At 42.9% G+C, this 15697-nt stretch overlaps 1 protein-coding gene across 12 annotated transcripts; it reads right to left on the reverse strand.

Moving 5' to 3' along the window:
• Positions 1 to 4304: 4304 nt before the first annotated feature.
• Positions 4305 to 15165, reverse strand: LOC119361085. 12 transcript variants are annotated; one of them, XM_037626461.1, is made up of 9 exons: positions 14583 to 15165; positions 14344 to 14483; positions 14096 to 14203; positions 13885 to 13912; positions 13743 to 13791; positions 9044 to 9075; positions 8755 to 8883; positions 4670 to 4771; positions 4305 to 4528 (listed from the first exon to the last, which is right to left on the reverse strand). In XM_037626461.1, exons 3-9 carry the CDS (start codon positions 14101 to 14103, stop codon positions 4439 to 4441), a joined length of 438 nt encoding a protein of 145 aa, XP_037482358.1. In that variant the 5' UTR covers positions 14104 to 14203; positions 14344 to 14483; positions 14583 to 15165; the 3' UTR covers positions 4305 to 4438. The 12 variants fall into 12 exon arrangements, 4 of the variants coding, with proteins under 4 accessions (XP_037482358.1, XP_037482368.1, XP_037482373.1 ...); XM_037626471.1 differs by lacking the exon at positions 4670 to 4771 and adding an exon at positions 7673 to 7820 and having other exon boundaries at positions 14583 to 15164; XR_005172840.1 differs by lacking the exons at positions 4305 to 4528; positions 4670 to 4771 and adding exons at positions 7217 to 7374; positions 9357 to 9454; positions 12790 to 12877 and having other exon boundaries at positions 13885 to 14203; positions 14583 to 15035.
• Between the last annotated feature and the right edge of the window lie 532 nt (positions 15166 to 15697).

Consider the following 15697-nt stretch of genomic DNA (forward strand, 5'->3'; position numbering starts at 1 on the left):
AGGTAGCCGCCGTCACCGCCTCGGTTTTCGCGAGAGAACCGACAGTTTTTTTCTAAACCTAGATCCGTTTTTTATAAATCCGGTTCGGTTTATTTTTTTGGTTTAGTTATTTAGCGCCCCGTTCGTTAGTTTGTTTTAACGAACGGTTTTCACCGTTTAGCCGCAGACAGCGAACGTTCATTCGTTAGCCTGTTCGTCAGTTTTTTTTCTCAGCTTTTCCGCGATTATTTTCGATCGTGATTTCTGATCCGATTTTTATTCTAGTATAACTTTTCGCTCGTTTATTGGAATCAGGCGATTCAAGCGCCTAGAGTTTCGTCTCGAAACCCTCTTTCTATTTAACCAACTTAAACAAGATTTTGCTACTGTAAAATTTGACTTTAGTCCAGATTAGTAAACAAAGCTTGTTTCTTTCGCCGTTTGAGTTTTGTTGCTTCGTTTGATTTGATTCTTTTTGCAAAACGGAGTTCTTAAGTTGAACTTTCTCGTTAGATCTCTTATTTGAGTTTTACCCGTGCCCTTGCTTGATTGCTTATTGTATGCTTGTTTGTTTGCGATAGAGTACCCGAAGTGTGAAGCGTGCTACTACGAGTCTCTAGGTTTCGCAGATCATCAGCAAGGCAAGTAACACTTTGATCATACCTCTTTACTACCCGGTTTTATTGCATTAGATCAATCCTCAAACAATTGCATGGTTGGGATCTGATTAAATTGTGGGTTGGGAAGTAGATGAGGTAGTACCTATTCACCTATTCATTATCAAACCTTGGGAGTTACTTCTACGTCGCTTATATTGCTATGCTATGTTCGTAGACGTGGATTGGGTTTGAGAGTATTCATGACAGATGTGAATATTGTTAAATAATGGTTAACTTAAGGTGGCAACTTTAATACACATCTGGGTGGATTGAGGCACCTGGGGAATTCCAGTGATTGCCTGTATTTTTGGAAATCCCGGGGTACCGTGTGATTCTCCTATGGACTGCCACCCAGACTCAAAGGGATCATAAGATTATTCATGCTAGAAACTTCCGTGTGCAACCACATGACATTATGAGCTCTGGCATAGTTGAGTAAGTTGTGGGAAACCTTTCCATGATGGGCTAGCAGATGTAGGGGATTGTAGGTGTACCGGCCTATCTATCGGTTAAGGGGACCTCTTCGGAAAGACTGTGTCTCGGTCATCCGTTTCTCAAACATCTTGTAGTGCAAGAAAACCAACGGAGGAGATCGAGTCTAGTGGGGAAAAGTGCACAAACCTCTGTAGAGTGTACAAACTAATCATGGTTAGCTGTGTCCCCGGTTATGGACATCTTGAGTATCTAGTTCTTGGATTATCATGTGGATCTCATCAGTCTTAATTATATAATTTGATTGGGGTTAATGATGATTTTCAATTGGGATTGAGATGGGGTTTACCATTCTCAATGTTTAACAACCAACCATGATAGTTAAATAAAATTTATTCCTTTGTTGTAGGGAAAAATTGGCTTTTCGCAAAACATATTAACCATATAGCCTCCACCAGCCAAATATGCATGTAGTGATAGCATTATTCCGTTCATTACTCTTTTGTGTTACCTTGCCAGCATATTCCATGTGCTGACCCGTTTTCGGGCTGCAACGTATCATGTTGCAGACTTTTCAGACGACGAGTAAGGAGCCTTAGGTCATGGTCTTTCACTCAGTGATGCCGTTGGAGTTGATGGACTCACTTTATCTTCCAAGCCTTCCACTATTATCGTATTAGATGGCCTTAAGCCATATTTGTTGTAATAAGTTCTCTTTTGAGACATTCGATGTAATAGTGTGTGATTGCTACTCTGTTATAAATCCTTCAAGTATTGTGTGTGTCAGCATTACCGATCCAGGGATGACACTTACGCACAGAGATCAGACTGTTTGAGGTCTGGTCGCTACACATATTTATAGATGTAACCCTTTCGAACGGGAGACGCATAGTGGTCACGCATACTGAGGATTGAAGACACCTATAGCTAGCAAGTTTCATCGCAGAAAGACCGGAACAGAGCAAATGAATGGGGGAGGAGGAGATGTCAGTTGTGCTCACCCACGAACGCAGGGGCGGAGCTCGTGAACGCACAGGGAGGTCATCGAACACCAGACCCTCGCAGCGACGAAACAACTGCACATTTAAAACCACCAAATCAACACAAATATGATGTTTTTTATAATAAAATCGAAAAATATATGACCTAACTCATAATTCACCATTGGCCTTTGGAAGGCCGAAGAGCACCTTTTCGGTCAACAGGAGGCCGAAGAGGTATCAGGGGTCGGGGTGTCTGATACGTCTCCAACGTATCTACTTTTCTAACGCTTTTCCTCTTGTTTATCAGCCAGTGGGCCAACCTCCCTCTTTGTCGTCTAGTAGCAGACGGCAAAGACCTGGCTGATGGCAAAGCCATCCTTGGCCGTCAGCCAGCTCATCGTCGTCTGTTTTTGGAAGTTGTTGGCAAAGCCATCCTTTGCCGTCAGCTAGCAGACGACAAAGAAGTGGCTGACGGCAAATATTTTGATTCCAGTAGTGTTGGCTGCCGGCGGTAGCCGTGGCTTCCTCCTCCGACCAAAGAGGCCCTCCTCAACCTTCGTCGCCGCCCCTACGCCGCTCTTCCTCCTCTCTCCGCCTCGAATTGCCGCAACTCCGCCGTCCCTCCGTCGGTCCTCGCTGCTGCGCCGACGCCGCCACCTTCTGAACTGCCACCGCCCCTATTTGGCCGCTGCCCACTAGTTTTTACATCTCCACTTTGCATCATCTATTGGAGTTGCTCTTTTACATCTTCAATGTACATCATCTATTGGAGTTGCCTCTTTTTTGGAGATGTAAATTTTGACATCTCCTGTAGAAGAAGCATCACTAAGAGCATCTCCAATAGAAGATGCATATTTGGAGATGTAAAACAGGAGATGTCAAAATTCTCATGCGTCATCAATGTCCTTTTGTTTTGTGCAAGAGAATTGGAAATTTGTCCCGTCTGCTGCGTTAATTGGCAAAGCCTATTCGGCACCCGTTTCTTCAGTTCGCGCAAACGGGCACATATTCCCCCGCCGCGCTGGTCCGGCATGTTCTTTTTTCAAAACTGGAGCAAAATGGGTGTTTGTGCAAGCGTTGTTTCAAACTCGGGATCTCTCGTTGAGAGAGCAGCACAATGACCACCAGGACAACAACGAAGCAATTGAGCCTATAAACTTCATTCCTTTCCTTTATTCCTTCAGTCGCGAGAGCCTCTGGTTTTGGGAAGCTTCCCGAATCAGTTATTTTCACTGGTCCTTCCTTTTTTCTAGGCCCTTTTTCATTTTTGTTTTTTCCTTAAACACGTGAACTTTTTTCAAATTCGATAAAATATTTTCAAATTCAGTCAACTTTTTTTAAATCAGTGAACCTTTTTGGAAACTCGATGAACTTTTTTTCAAAATCAATGAAATCTACTTTCAAATCGATTAATTTTTTAAAAACCAATGAACTCTTTTCTAAAATCAATTAAAAATTTTAAAAACCGATGAACTTTTTTCAATATCGACACACTCTTTTTTCAAAATCAATGAACTTTTTCCAAAGTCGATGAAGATTTTTCAAAATCGATGAACTCTTTCTTCATTTTTGATTTAATTTTTTCCCAAACAGATGAACTTACTTTTTTTCAAAGTTGATGAATTCTTTTTTCAGTTGTGTTGGATTTTTTTCAAAATCAATTAACTTTTTCAAATTCGTGAACTTTTTTGAAGTTTCTGGACTTTCTTTCAAATGTCATGAACTGTTTTGAATTCAGGATTGTCTATGATTTTTTTGTCAAAAGTCAACGGTTCACCGGTCAACTGGCCGGGAACTCCTATGTGACGCATTCTGCGTCAACTAGGTGCGGCTTCGCACAGGAGCAGCTGACTGGCGGGCTTTGTGGGCCACGAGGCGCGCGTTTCCCTGGTTTTGAACTGTTTCTACCGCTTCGTTGATTCTGCTTCGCGAAGCTGTTCCACTGATTGTTGTCCCTGCTGTTTTCCACTGTTTCTTCTGTTTTCCTTGTATAAACTAAACAATGGTACAGTTTCAACTGTTTCCCAAAGAAATATGAAAGACAAAAGCCTTCAATTTACTAAACAATGGTTGTAGGTTCCATTTTTATGAAACCAGGTGCTGTTCCGATTGATTCAACTAGTTTTTAATTATAAAAAAACATGAAATTTCATTTTACATTTATTACAAAGTGGTACTTCTAAAACTGTCATAAAAGTGGTAAGCTTACATCTTGATGAAATTGAGTGATGATAGTATCACCAAGGCGTCATGAAAGACAAAAAAATGTACATGTCTTACTGCTCGTTTTCATAACTGTTTCGGCTGTTTTCGGACATTGTTTACAGTTGAATGTCTTGGAAGAAACCATCACTAGATCAGCAAGAGAAAAAAAAGATAGCTCTATCAGTAAGGAAACATTTTTCCCATGGAAGTATTCCTTTGAGTTGAATCTTGCAGTGCACTTCCCTTGAAGGTGACAGTATTAATGAGACCCTTGAGAATAGAAAGAAGAATTAGAAGAAACACATACGCGATTAGAAGAAATTAATTTCACTGTTCGGTATGAAAGAACAAGCTCTAAGAAAATAACATTTCTTTTGTTTCCATAGGAGAGAAAAAAAATAGAGAACTTACATGTCTCTGCAGGAAAGAAGTTACTAACGGCAGCTGAATTTCATTGTCCTTGCATGTTACAATCTCAAAAAGAAATTTCTGACGTAGAGCTTGTAAATCATCCTACAGTATTTTAACATGTGAACAAATTTTTGGAATATTTTTTGACATAGAGCTTGTAAATTTCATTGTTCACATATTTTTTGGAATATGTGATCAAATTTCGGAAACAGGAAACAATTTTTTGAATTAGTAAAAAAAATAAACATGTGGACAATATTTTGAATTTGTAAACAAATTTGGAAACATGAACATTTTTTGAACATGTGAACAAATTTTATGAAAACCGAAAAGTTTGAATTTCCCAAACATTTTTCGGAAATTAAACATTTTTGGAGTTTGTGAACATTTTTATGAAGCATGAACGATTTTTGAATCTTGAGAACAAATTTGGAAGCGCGGATTATTTTTTGAAGCACGAACATTTTTTGAACCTTGAGAACAAATTTTGAAACGAAGAACAATTTTGAAAAATCCTGAACAAATTTGGAAGCATGAACAATTTTGTAAAGCACGAACATTTTTTGTTTCTTGAGAACATATTTTAAAATAGAGAACAATTTTGAAAAATTCCAAACAAATTTGGAAGTGCGAACATTTTTGAGAAACCCTATTTTTGAGAAAAAAAAACATGAAGGTCGTATGAAACAGCGAACACTTTTAGAAATTGAGCACAAAATTTGTAAAAACTCAACAATTCGAAAGATGCAAACAATTTTTGGAAATGGGAACATTTTTGTAAAGTCTCCCAAAACCCGAACATTTTTCAAATTCGAAAACAAAAATTTTGGATACTTGAACATTTTTTAAAACTTGGAACATTTTTTGAAACTCCCGAACAAAACTTGAACACATGAACAGTTTTTAAAACTTGCGTACATTTTTTCGAAACTCCCGAACAAAAATTGAAGCATGAACATTTTTTGCAATTTGCGAACAATTTTTTAAATGGAAACATTTATGGAAACTCGCAGCAAAATTTGAAAACATGAACATTTTTTGAATTTGGTGAACAAATTTTGAAATTGGATTATTTTTTGAAACTCCCAAGCATAACTTGAAACATGAACAAAAAGAAAATAAAAAGAAAAGAAAAAGGAATTGAAAGATGAAATAAAGAAACAGAAAAACGAAGAAAGAAAAAGAAAAGAAAGAAAAAACTATAAAGAAAAAGCAAACAGAAAAAACCAGTGAAAACCCGGTTCAAGAACCTTCCAGAAGGTTCCCAAAACAGTTCAGGAACCCTCCAAAAGGTTCCCAAAACCGGGACGCTGTAGCGCCTGTGCTATCTCGTGACTGGGCCGGCCCATCTTGATCGCTAGTCGCTAGCTTCTCTGTGTGAAGCCTCGACAACTGGACGCGGCGAGCGTCCAATAGGGTTTTCCCAACTGGCCAGCTGTCGACTGGCCAACCGTGATCGACGGGAGCGAAGGAGGCGATCGAGGCAACCTGGGCCAGCCCAGTTCCCAGCCGCGTGGGCGCACGAACTGCCAACTGGCGCCCATTAGCAGCTCTCGTGTTAACTTTCTCTGACTATTTAAATGCAGAGTTATTTTCTGGCCCAGGCCCATTTCGATCGCTCTACTTTTTTCTAGCCAATAAATAAAAGGCAGGAACCGTCCGAAACATTTCCACAGTTCTTTAATCCCACCTCGATTGGGGAATATCAAGTTATACGGCTTAAGTATGCGTCTACAAATGGTTCCGCTAAGCCGATGATGACTATCCTAGAGACCGACATTCTGAGCGCAGTGTGCGCAGTGAGGAAAATGTCATCAGGAATTAAATAGTCTGAGGCGACTTTTTTTTTATGCCACCGCTGTCGTATTTGTTTACCCATGTCAAATTTGCTTTCAATGACCATAGAAAAGATAGCCGTTCGAAGCAAAGTACAATGCCAAAACTGCTTTTGAAGGACGGTTTTTAAAAATTCAGAATTCAACAAAAAAACATATTTTTACATTTCAAAAAATACAGGCATACATAAGGCATAACTCACATGTGTAAATTTACAGGACGAAATACGTTAAAATGAAGGTTGTGCAAAAAAAGGCAATGGCTTTTCAAGACACGCTACTATTCATCCCAAAAGTCCATGATTTTTTTTTTTTTGCATAGATCGCATCTCAATGTGTTTTATTCTGAAATTTTATACGCACACACATCACATCATTGTGTACTGTACAAAAAAATTAACCAAAAAGTATGAATTTTGAATTTAAGAAAAAACGGCCTCGAAGGAGGCCGAGCTCCAAAACGCCATTCTCAGTTCAAAGCTCGTATTCCCTCCATTCCTAAATATAAGTCTTTTTAGACATTTCAAGTGAAATACAACATACGGATGTATGTAGACATATTTCAGAGTGTAGATTCACTCATATTGCTCCGTATGTAGTCATTTGGTGGAATCTCTAGAAAAACTTATATTTAGGAACAGCGGGAGTACATGCCACCAATAAGCCAAAATATGTCTAGATACATCCATTTCTCTGACAAGTATTACCGGACGGAGGAAGTATTAGCTAAATAACCTCTAAAAGCATGGAGATATTATTAGGTTCAGAATGAAAAGAAACTTATGCCAAACAGATGTATCTAGTAATGAAATATATATGGATCCGAAAGATTATTATAATATCGCCATGTTTCTTAGACACCGAATTATTCTGCGTTGTCAGATAAGAAAAATGATGAGAGAAGATGATCAAAACAACTAACCAGCAGCAGACTGTTTAAAGGGCTTCAAAATCTCATTATGTTTCAAGAACTATTTTCATTCAAGTAGAACAGAGAAATTCATTTGAGGGGTAGCCTTAACATCATAATCGTGGTACGTTCTCAAGAATATTTCTATTCAAGCAAATTGTTCTAGAAAGAAATATACTGCCACCGATCTGAATTAATCACCGCAGCCTCTTGTCTTGAATAGAGGTTGCGTCAATTAATTCCGATAGGAGGGAGTACCTTTACTTTTCTTTTGATCCAAGTCCATGATGAATGATGCACTTGACAATAGTTCCCTTTTTAGTGGGAGGCGGCAAAGACATGTCATACTACTTGTCGATGCTTGGGTAAAAGCAGAGATTCTGAAGTTGCTACAGAAAGCAAAAGCCTAAAAACTAAAAGATTATGATGATAGTTGGATAATCAATATTAAGCTATATTTCTTTTAGAGCTGATTGGAAGAATGAGCTGGACCAATGGGAGTTTGTGACATAAGGAGAGTATAAACATTACAGATGCACTATATAAAGTATATTGAGAAAAACATTATTACATCAGACTCCCTCCGTTTCTAAATATAAGCCCTTTCAGATATTTCAATATGGACTACATAGTACATACGGATGTATATAGACATATTTTAGAATGTAGATTCACTCGTTTTGCCTGTTACGTAGTCCATATTGACATCTCTAAAAGGTCTAATATTTAGGAACGGAGGGAGTATAACATAACATAACATAACATAGAGATGTAATAAACATGTCCTGATTTTAAAAACAAATTTACTACGATTAGGGCATTTTGAAGACCGAACTCCATGGAGCCCTTTATTTTGAAAAATTCAAAATTCATAAATTTCGATTTCAAAAAATTCTGAAAAAAACAAACATGTATGCAAGGATGTAATGTGTATGTGTGATAAGTTTCAGGATGAATTGCGAGCTGCACAAAAAAAACAAAATCATGGACTTTAAAGATGAACAGTACATATGGTAAAAGGCCCCACATTTGTCTTTTTTGTGTAGCTCACGTTTTAATGTATTTCGACCTGAAAATTTGCACACATGTACATTATGTATCTGTATTTTTTTCCAGAATTTTTGAAACTGAAAATTTTGAATTTTGAAGTTTTCAAATAAAGGCCTCCATGGAGCTCGGTCTCCGTTTGACATTTTCGATTTACTACTCCCTTTGTACATAAATACTAGACATTTTTTATATTTGTGAACAAAGGAAGAATAAAGTAATACGACAGGATTACGAGAAGATGGAAAAGGAACAAAAGAATATGTACCCCTCAGAAAGAAGCTAACACGTACCTTAATAGCATATAGTAGTTCTTCCGTACGATTCATACATGTTCCTCTTTCAGTTGATTCCTTGTCGTATTTTGAGCCATCGAGCCTAACAATTAAATCCAAATCTTCCGCTCTTATCATCCTCGAAGTCTATCATAGGAGGAATGGAGAACCATTTAACAGAAAGTGATAGCAAATCTTTTCTATAGCCAAAAATTCCCTGTTTGTTGTGCTTAGACTTTGTGTCAAAATATTGTCTTTTTTGCTCATCCAACAGATAAAGTTCCTATACTTGACACAACTTACATACCTTGGTATATAGTGATCCTTTGGTGTAAGAATCTGCATAGAAAATAAATCAGATCCATAAGAAAGATACCAAGGAGTGAGCAATCCATTTTCATATCCTAGTCCATGTTGCAATTCCTTTCCCCAAATTGATTGTAAATCTGCAGGATATAATTCGGCAGTGGTGAACCATGTAGTGTTCCACCTCTCCACTAAATCGCAACAGTTCTTGCTTCTGAGATAGGAAAGGAATCATGGTCTAGGGGTACAGCATAACATATGGGACTAAGCACTACCTCCTAGCTCAAACCCCTACAAATTTAACAACTTCTTACCTTAATCCCAAAAAACCTGAGCTCAATAATTCCACGCATACCTACTGGGTTTGGCCAAGCTTCTCGTCAACGAATGCCTACCAGTGGAGAATGTTGTGCTGCTCCAGTGTGAGGTAAGGAATAGATTAGGGGGCAGGTACTGGATTATTGCATAAAGTACACTTTTCATATCACCAGAAAGCAACAATCATGATTATAAAATTGAATGTGCAACTGGACCTTTGCCTAGCCCAGAATAGTAGGCCTACAAAAATAGTGCAATTCCGAACATCATGTAGTACATTACAGTTCATAAACAACAGACCCTCTCTCAAAAGCACAACCAGCTAAGGCTAGTCCGGTGAAGCAAATGTCTAGGCCATAACATGAAACAGCAAAATAACTAAACTATCACTAAATAGTAGTACCAGCTATCTTCCTGGTTATGCAATCATGTAAGAGCACCTCCACTGGCCCCCCAACAAGCCCCTCAGGGCGCCTTTTTTAGCGTCGGCGGCGAAACATCGGCCAAGTTGCGCCCCCAGATCGTTGTTTATCGCCGATTTGGGCCAAAATAACAACCTACAAACCCAAGCCGAACCCAGCGCACCAGGGGGCGCCTGGGGGTACCGGCTGAAGCGAAAAGGCCGCTATTCTCCTCATCAGATCCGACCGCCATGCCGCCGAAGAAGTATGCGGCCCCTCGCCTAGCCACCGATACCGCCCAGCCAAAGCAGAGGAAGCCGAGGGCACCGATGGCAAGGCCACAGCGCTTGTCGAACGCCGAGTGGAAGGTAGGCGTTGAGTAACCACCGATCACCAGAACAGGCTCATCACCAAGAGGGCCAGGGACGTGGCGGCGGCGGCGGAGCAGGAGAGGCGTCTCGCGTGGGGATGATGAACCTTCCGCATGGCCACTGCCCACAAGCTGTGTGAGGGAGCCAGCAGAGCGTCGCGTCGCCGGCCAACTTCTCGCTGCCGCTATGGGGGTACGCGCCCTCGCCTGGCTACTCCGACGGCAACACGCATGGCGGCTTCAATCCCAGCATCACCTTCCTGCATGGGGCAGTGTCACGTGCCTCCGGCCTCAACACCCAGTACAACTACTCGCCGCCGGCGTACTCAGGCTCGCCTGCGCCGCCTCTGTGCCGTGCCGCCCTACCCTTCGCACACGGCTAGGCGCCACAGTTCAGCAACACCAACGCCAACCTGGACGAGATCATCACGAGCGGCTCGGTCGCCGCCGCTTCGTGCCCCGGGTTCCACGCGCAAGACAAAACGATGGACACCGCCGTCGACATGGACGACGTGCTCGACGACGCCAAGGAGGAGGCGGAGGAGGAAGAACAGGTGGAGCCGGCGCCGAAAGAGAGAAAGAAGAAGCGGGCGCCCAACACAAGCCGGGCGAGCCTCGCGTCAAGTGGACGTCCAAGGAAGACGAGTGCCTCGCCGATGCATGGAAGACCGTCAGCATCGACCCGATCACCGGCTTGAATCAGAATGCCGACACTTACTGGAGAAGAATCAAGACGGCGTTCGACGAGCACAAGCTGGTCGACCCCGACTTCGCCAATATCCACATGGATAACAGCGACAAGGCCATGGCGAACCATTGGGCGACCATCTAGGCGGCCTGCAACAAGTGACATGGGATCCTAGAGGAGGTCGCGGCTCGCCCGGAAAGCGGCGCCAACGTCGAGGGGCAGGTATGGCCAGTCGTCGGCTCAGTTCTTTCGTCGTGTACTTCGCTGACACTTGTTCTTCAGCTGTGCAGATGGTTCGAATGTTCAACATGTTTCGCCAGGACAACAGCGACCAAGAGTTCAAGTTCCTTCACGTGTTCTCCAGGATCGAGTCGTGCGAGAAGTGGAGGGAGTGCCGACTCACTCTCGCAAGGCCAAGGAGACCTACAAGCCGGATGCGCCTGCCCCATCGGCGGCAGAAGGGCGCCCTGATGGCAACAAAAGAGACAAGGCGGCGAGGGGCGCGGCACCCGCTGCTGAACGGCTACAATCATCGATCGAGCAGTGCATCGCCGATGCCAAGAACAGCGCCGCCAAGAGGGAGGAGAAATCCGACGTGAGGTGGTCGGCGTTGATGACGAAGCATGACGTCAAGCTCGACCTTCACAGGACCAAAGTCGCCGCGAAGAAGAGGAACACCAACCTAGTTCTCTTGATGGCGGCAGACATGTCGACGATGGACGAGCAGGTGAAGGCGTGGTACCTGGCAGAGCGTGGCCTCATCTTGAACCAGATGCCTCGACAGGCGGCAACCGCCGCCTCTACGCTCACAACGACGGCAACGCCGATGCCAAGCCTGAGAAGTGAACATGTGCGGACGCCCTGCGTGAGCACTGAAGCCACACCAACGCCAACGTCGAGCCCGAGCACTGAAGATGCGCCCACACTGACCTCAGCCAGTCCCATGGCAGAGGAGCCTGCCGTTTGATGCGTTCCATGTCTATGATTCCTTCCTTTTGATCACCGAACTTTTGGGTATGTTTGATCGCCGACCTGTGCCATGATGATCGCCGAACCTGTGGCGTTTTTTGGCAGCAGAGAAGATAAATTAGAATTTTCGGGCGTTTGGGGGCCGAAACCTGGGGCGCGACTGGAAACTCGATCGCCCTCAGGGCGGAAAAACCGCCGGCGCATATGCCAAAAGACATTCGTCGGGTGCCCTGGGGGGGCAAACGGCTGGAGATGCTCTAGTGGTTAAATCAAAACCTGGAAAATGCACTCATGAACACCTACAGGAGGAGATGGGCCTTCAAACCCTAAGAAGGAGCAACCAAAGACAAGGTGGCCATTGACAGATTGACGAGGAAGCACAAGGACGTGGCCGCTAGACTTCTCATGATCATTTATCCCCCTTGAGGCTGTATTTCCTTTCCTTGTGGGCTTATTTTTGCTGTTGCCCCCAGCCTGTACCTTACCTTTATTTTCTTTCGTTTCTGTGGACCTCCGTTTTTCGGTTGGATGTTGTGCTTCGGTTGTGGTTTGCTTTATTTATAAAGCGGGGCGAGAAGCCTTTTTCGGTACAAAATTCAATTAGCCGTGGCCCTTTTCAGGAATCATCCACAACACCCTATCCTAACAACTGAGTGTGTAATCCATCCTCACACAATGACAAAAAAGTATACTAGAAAACAATTAACGAATTCAACAAAAATAGATGTAGCTAGTTAAATCCTAGTTTGATAAATGTCAAAGAGTAGTTTCATATGATTCCATTGTGTTATGTGTGTGCATCAGTTTTCAAACATGATATATATAAAAACAGGAGGGTGACAGAACCTATACTGGAACCTACTACAACGCCCCTTCGGTCAGTTTTGCATCAGGTTGACTATGGGCAGAAAAGACAACACAAAAGTTGAGTGGTAGAAAATAGTGAAACTAATCTGATATGTCTTGTGGTTCCACGGCCTATCGAGGGCGTCGCTGCTGACCTTGGCAACACTGAGGAGGTCATGGTCCACACGAAGTTCTTGGGCCTAAAGCTTCTTGGTTCCTCCCCCAGCTAATCCACCTTCCAAGCTAACCAAGTCAAGTCAATATAATTTTAGTTCCATTGTGAGTTATTCTCCTAAAAGGCAAATAAAAAGCACTCTGAATAGATGCAAACTTTGAGAATTTCTTGCTGATTCAGTCCAGAGGAAGAGACGGCGATGGGGTGGTAGTGGGGGAAGAAAGCGAAGGGATGCAGGGGTGAACAGCAGACGGAAACGGGGGCAGACACAGCGGTGGTGCTCTGAGAGGAGCAGAGGCAGCCCCGACAACAGCGTGCGAACAAGAGCAAGGGCGGCCATGGCAGGAGGTACCACCAAGGAGAAGAGCAATTGCGGCGCGGAGGCGGACATGCAGCGGGTGGCAGCCGGAAACCCTAGTGCGGGCGCTTGGAAGAGGACGGAATGGGAGTTACACGGCAGTGTTGTGCGGTCGTGCGAGGGTGAGAGGCCAACGAAGCCAGACATAGTGGTAACCCAACAAGTCTAGAACAAATGCTCATGTAGCTACTTTTTTTTCACCCATCTATTTCCATGAAATAGTGAAGAATTGGCTCTCAGGAATAAGGCTTAAGTGTACTCTCATTTCAGAGATGTGCTTGCATTTTTGCAATATATTCAGTTTAGGTCAACTGTGAGAATCAGGAATATGGCTTAAGTCTCAGCTACGCTTGCACGCATCATATTTGAAGTTAGCGAGCAGCACAAGTACTTCACAACCAGTCTTGAATCAAAGGAAATAACATCATATTTGAAACGATAAAAAAGAGGTTACACTTTTTCTAGGGAAAGATGTATGTTAACACACTAACTTATTAGTGATCGGATGTTTGAATGTAGCAAAACATGGATTTTCAAGGCTTCAGAGCGAAATGAAAGTGATCAGAAGACAAAACCTTTGCAAGTAGAGCTTTCCCTCGGGAAGTTCAACTGCTTCTTTAATATCTTGAATTGGAACATGTAAACCACCGACATCAGAACAAGACTCCAAATGTGTCATTTCAATTTTCATGACAGAAATCATAGGACCAACTTCACCTTGCAAAATTCCGACCACCAAGAGAACCTGAGAAAAAGACAGGTAAAGCTCAATAAATAAATACTCCAAGGCAAAATTGAAATTCATCACATCAATCAAACAGATACTCCGATGGCCTAAGCTAACCAGTCCTCTCTCTGAGTGTATAAATAAATAAACCACAAAAAGAATATGAGAGCTGAAGACTTAAATGCAGATTTCTATTGCAACCATTTCATCTTTCCAATTGAATAAAAATATCATGGCCACAGATTGTGCCAACTTTTCTTCTCCTGGTAATTGCAACCATGTAGTAAGGACCAAGAAACTTCAGAAAACCTGAAGAAGCAAACAAGTGGTAAATGTTATAATATGAACAACTAAAACGATTTGATAGATATAGTCTATGAATCTCAGTTCATGTTGAAATACAAATTATTCCATAGCATTTTGTGACAAAATTCAGCCCAGCAGTCAACCTATTTCCCTCGTGAATCCGCCAAATTAGTTCTTGACAATCAATTCTCCGTGTAACTAGTAGGATACTCCTGGATACCCAAATCAATAGACTCCAACCGGTCAATCTTCAGCACCGTCCAAAGAGTCCTGCTCTTGTGATCTGATGGAGTAGCAAAAAGAAGCCTTATGGTGTAGCACAAATACAAATACGCATGATGGTGCAGGGAAAAAGAGTGAGGAGTAAAAGGATGGGGGTGACCTTGATGACGACGGCGGTGAGGAAAGGTGCTAGAGCAGCGGGCTTACTGCTCCGAGGATTTGTCCGGGCCTTCTCCTCGGGCTGCTACCGAAAGAAACGATTTTATCCGCCTCGGAGATGGTCGCTGGGACGCCGAGACGGCAGGGTTTGGCGGAATCGCAGCCGGAGAGGGAGTCCACGGCCCTTGGTGGCTCGCGTCGGCGCCGTCGCAGGATCCGGCATCGGCACCACCGGATCAAGCCGGAATTACTCCTCCCGTCGAAAAAAAATCGATATTTTCCGGCATCGCCACCACCGGATGAAGCCGGAATTACTCCTCCAATTGATCTTTTCCAAGGGAGGGAGTACGGGACGGGGATGGCGGAGTTTGGAGAAGGGCACAGGGACGGGGATGCGGCGAGGAGAGAAGGAATCGCGGGCCGAGGAGGAATCGGAGATGGGGAGGAGGGCGTCAGGAGGTATTTGCGACATCTTTTTTCGACGGACAAAAAAAATGTCATCAGGAATTTAAATATTTAGGCTTCCTTAGCGAGAATTCCAGAAATTCGTTCCACACAAGAATCGAACTCTGGTTGTCAAGGAGTGAGACTACTCACTCCAACGATTGGGCTAAAGCCCAGTTCTCGTTCAGTTTGCTTCAACGCATGTATAATAGTTTTAAGCTATTTCGTATTTGTGTTCTTCTCTTCGTTTAGCCACATAACAGTTTCTTCCTTTTTCGTTTTACTGATGTTCTATTGCTAGCCCAGCCATGTATGAAGTTATAGTCCTTGGCTCTGGTTGGTCGACATTGCGGGCTTAATTTACTTTTGGATGAATTTTTTGATCAAGCTCTTATTGTGTGGAGGTTGCTTTGAAGTTCCGGTCCTTTCGAGGGAAGAAACTTTTGCTTTTGGTTTTGGTTCTTCAAGCAACACACACAAACAACACTGGTAATTGGGTATACCAAACAAAACCTATGATATGTAGGACAGTAAAACCGAGTCTAACTTCAGCCCTCTCACGCACCGAGTGTTTCTGGCCATCTATTTTCCGTGATATGGGCGTTCCTTACCATCAGATATGCTGGGTTTTTTTTACTTCCACCACACATTTGATTTCCTGGCCCAACTGTC

Source organism: Triticum dicoccoides, chromosome 1A, assembly GCF_002162155.2.
Source record: "Triticum dicoccoides isolate Atlit2015 ecotype Zavitan chromosome 1A, WEW_v2.0, whole genome shotgun sequence".
Classification (NCBI taxonomy): Eukaryota; Viridiplantae; Streptophyta; class Magnoliopsida; order Poales; family Poaceae; genus Triticum; species Triticum dicoccoides.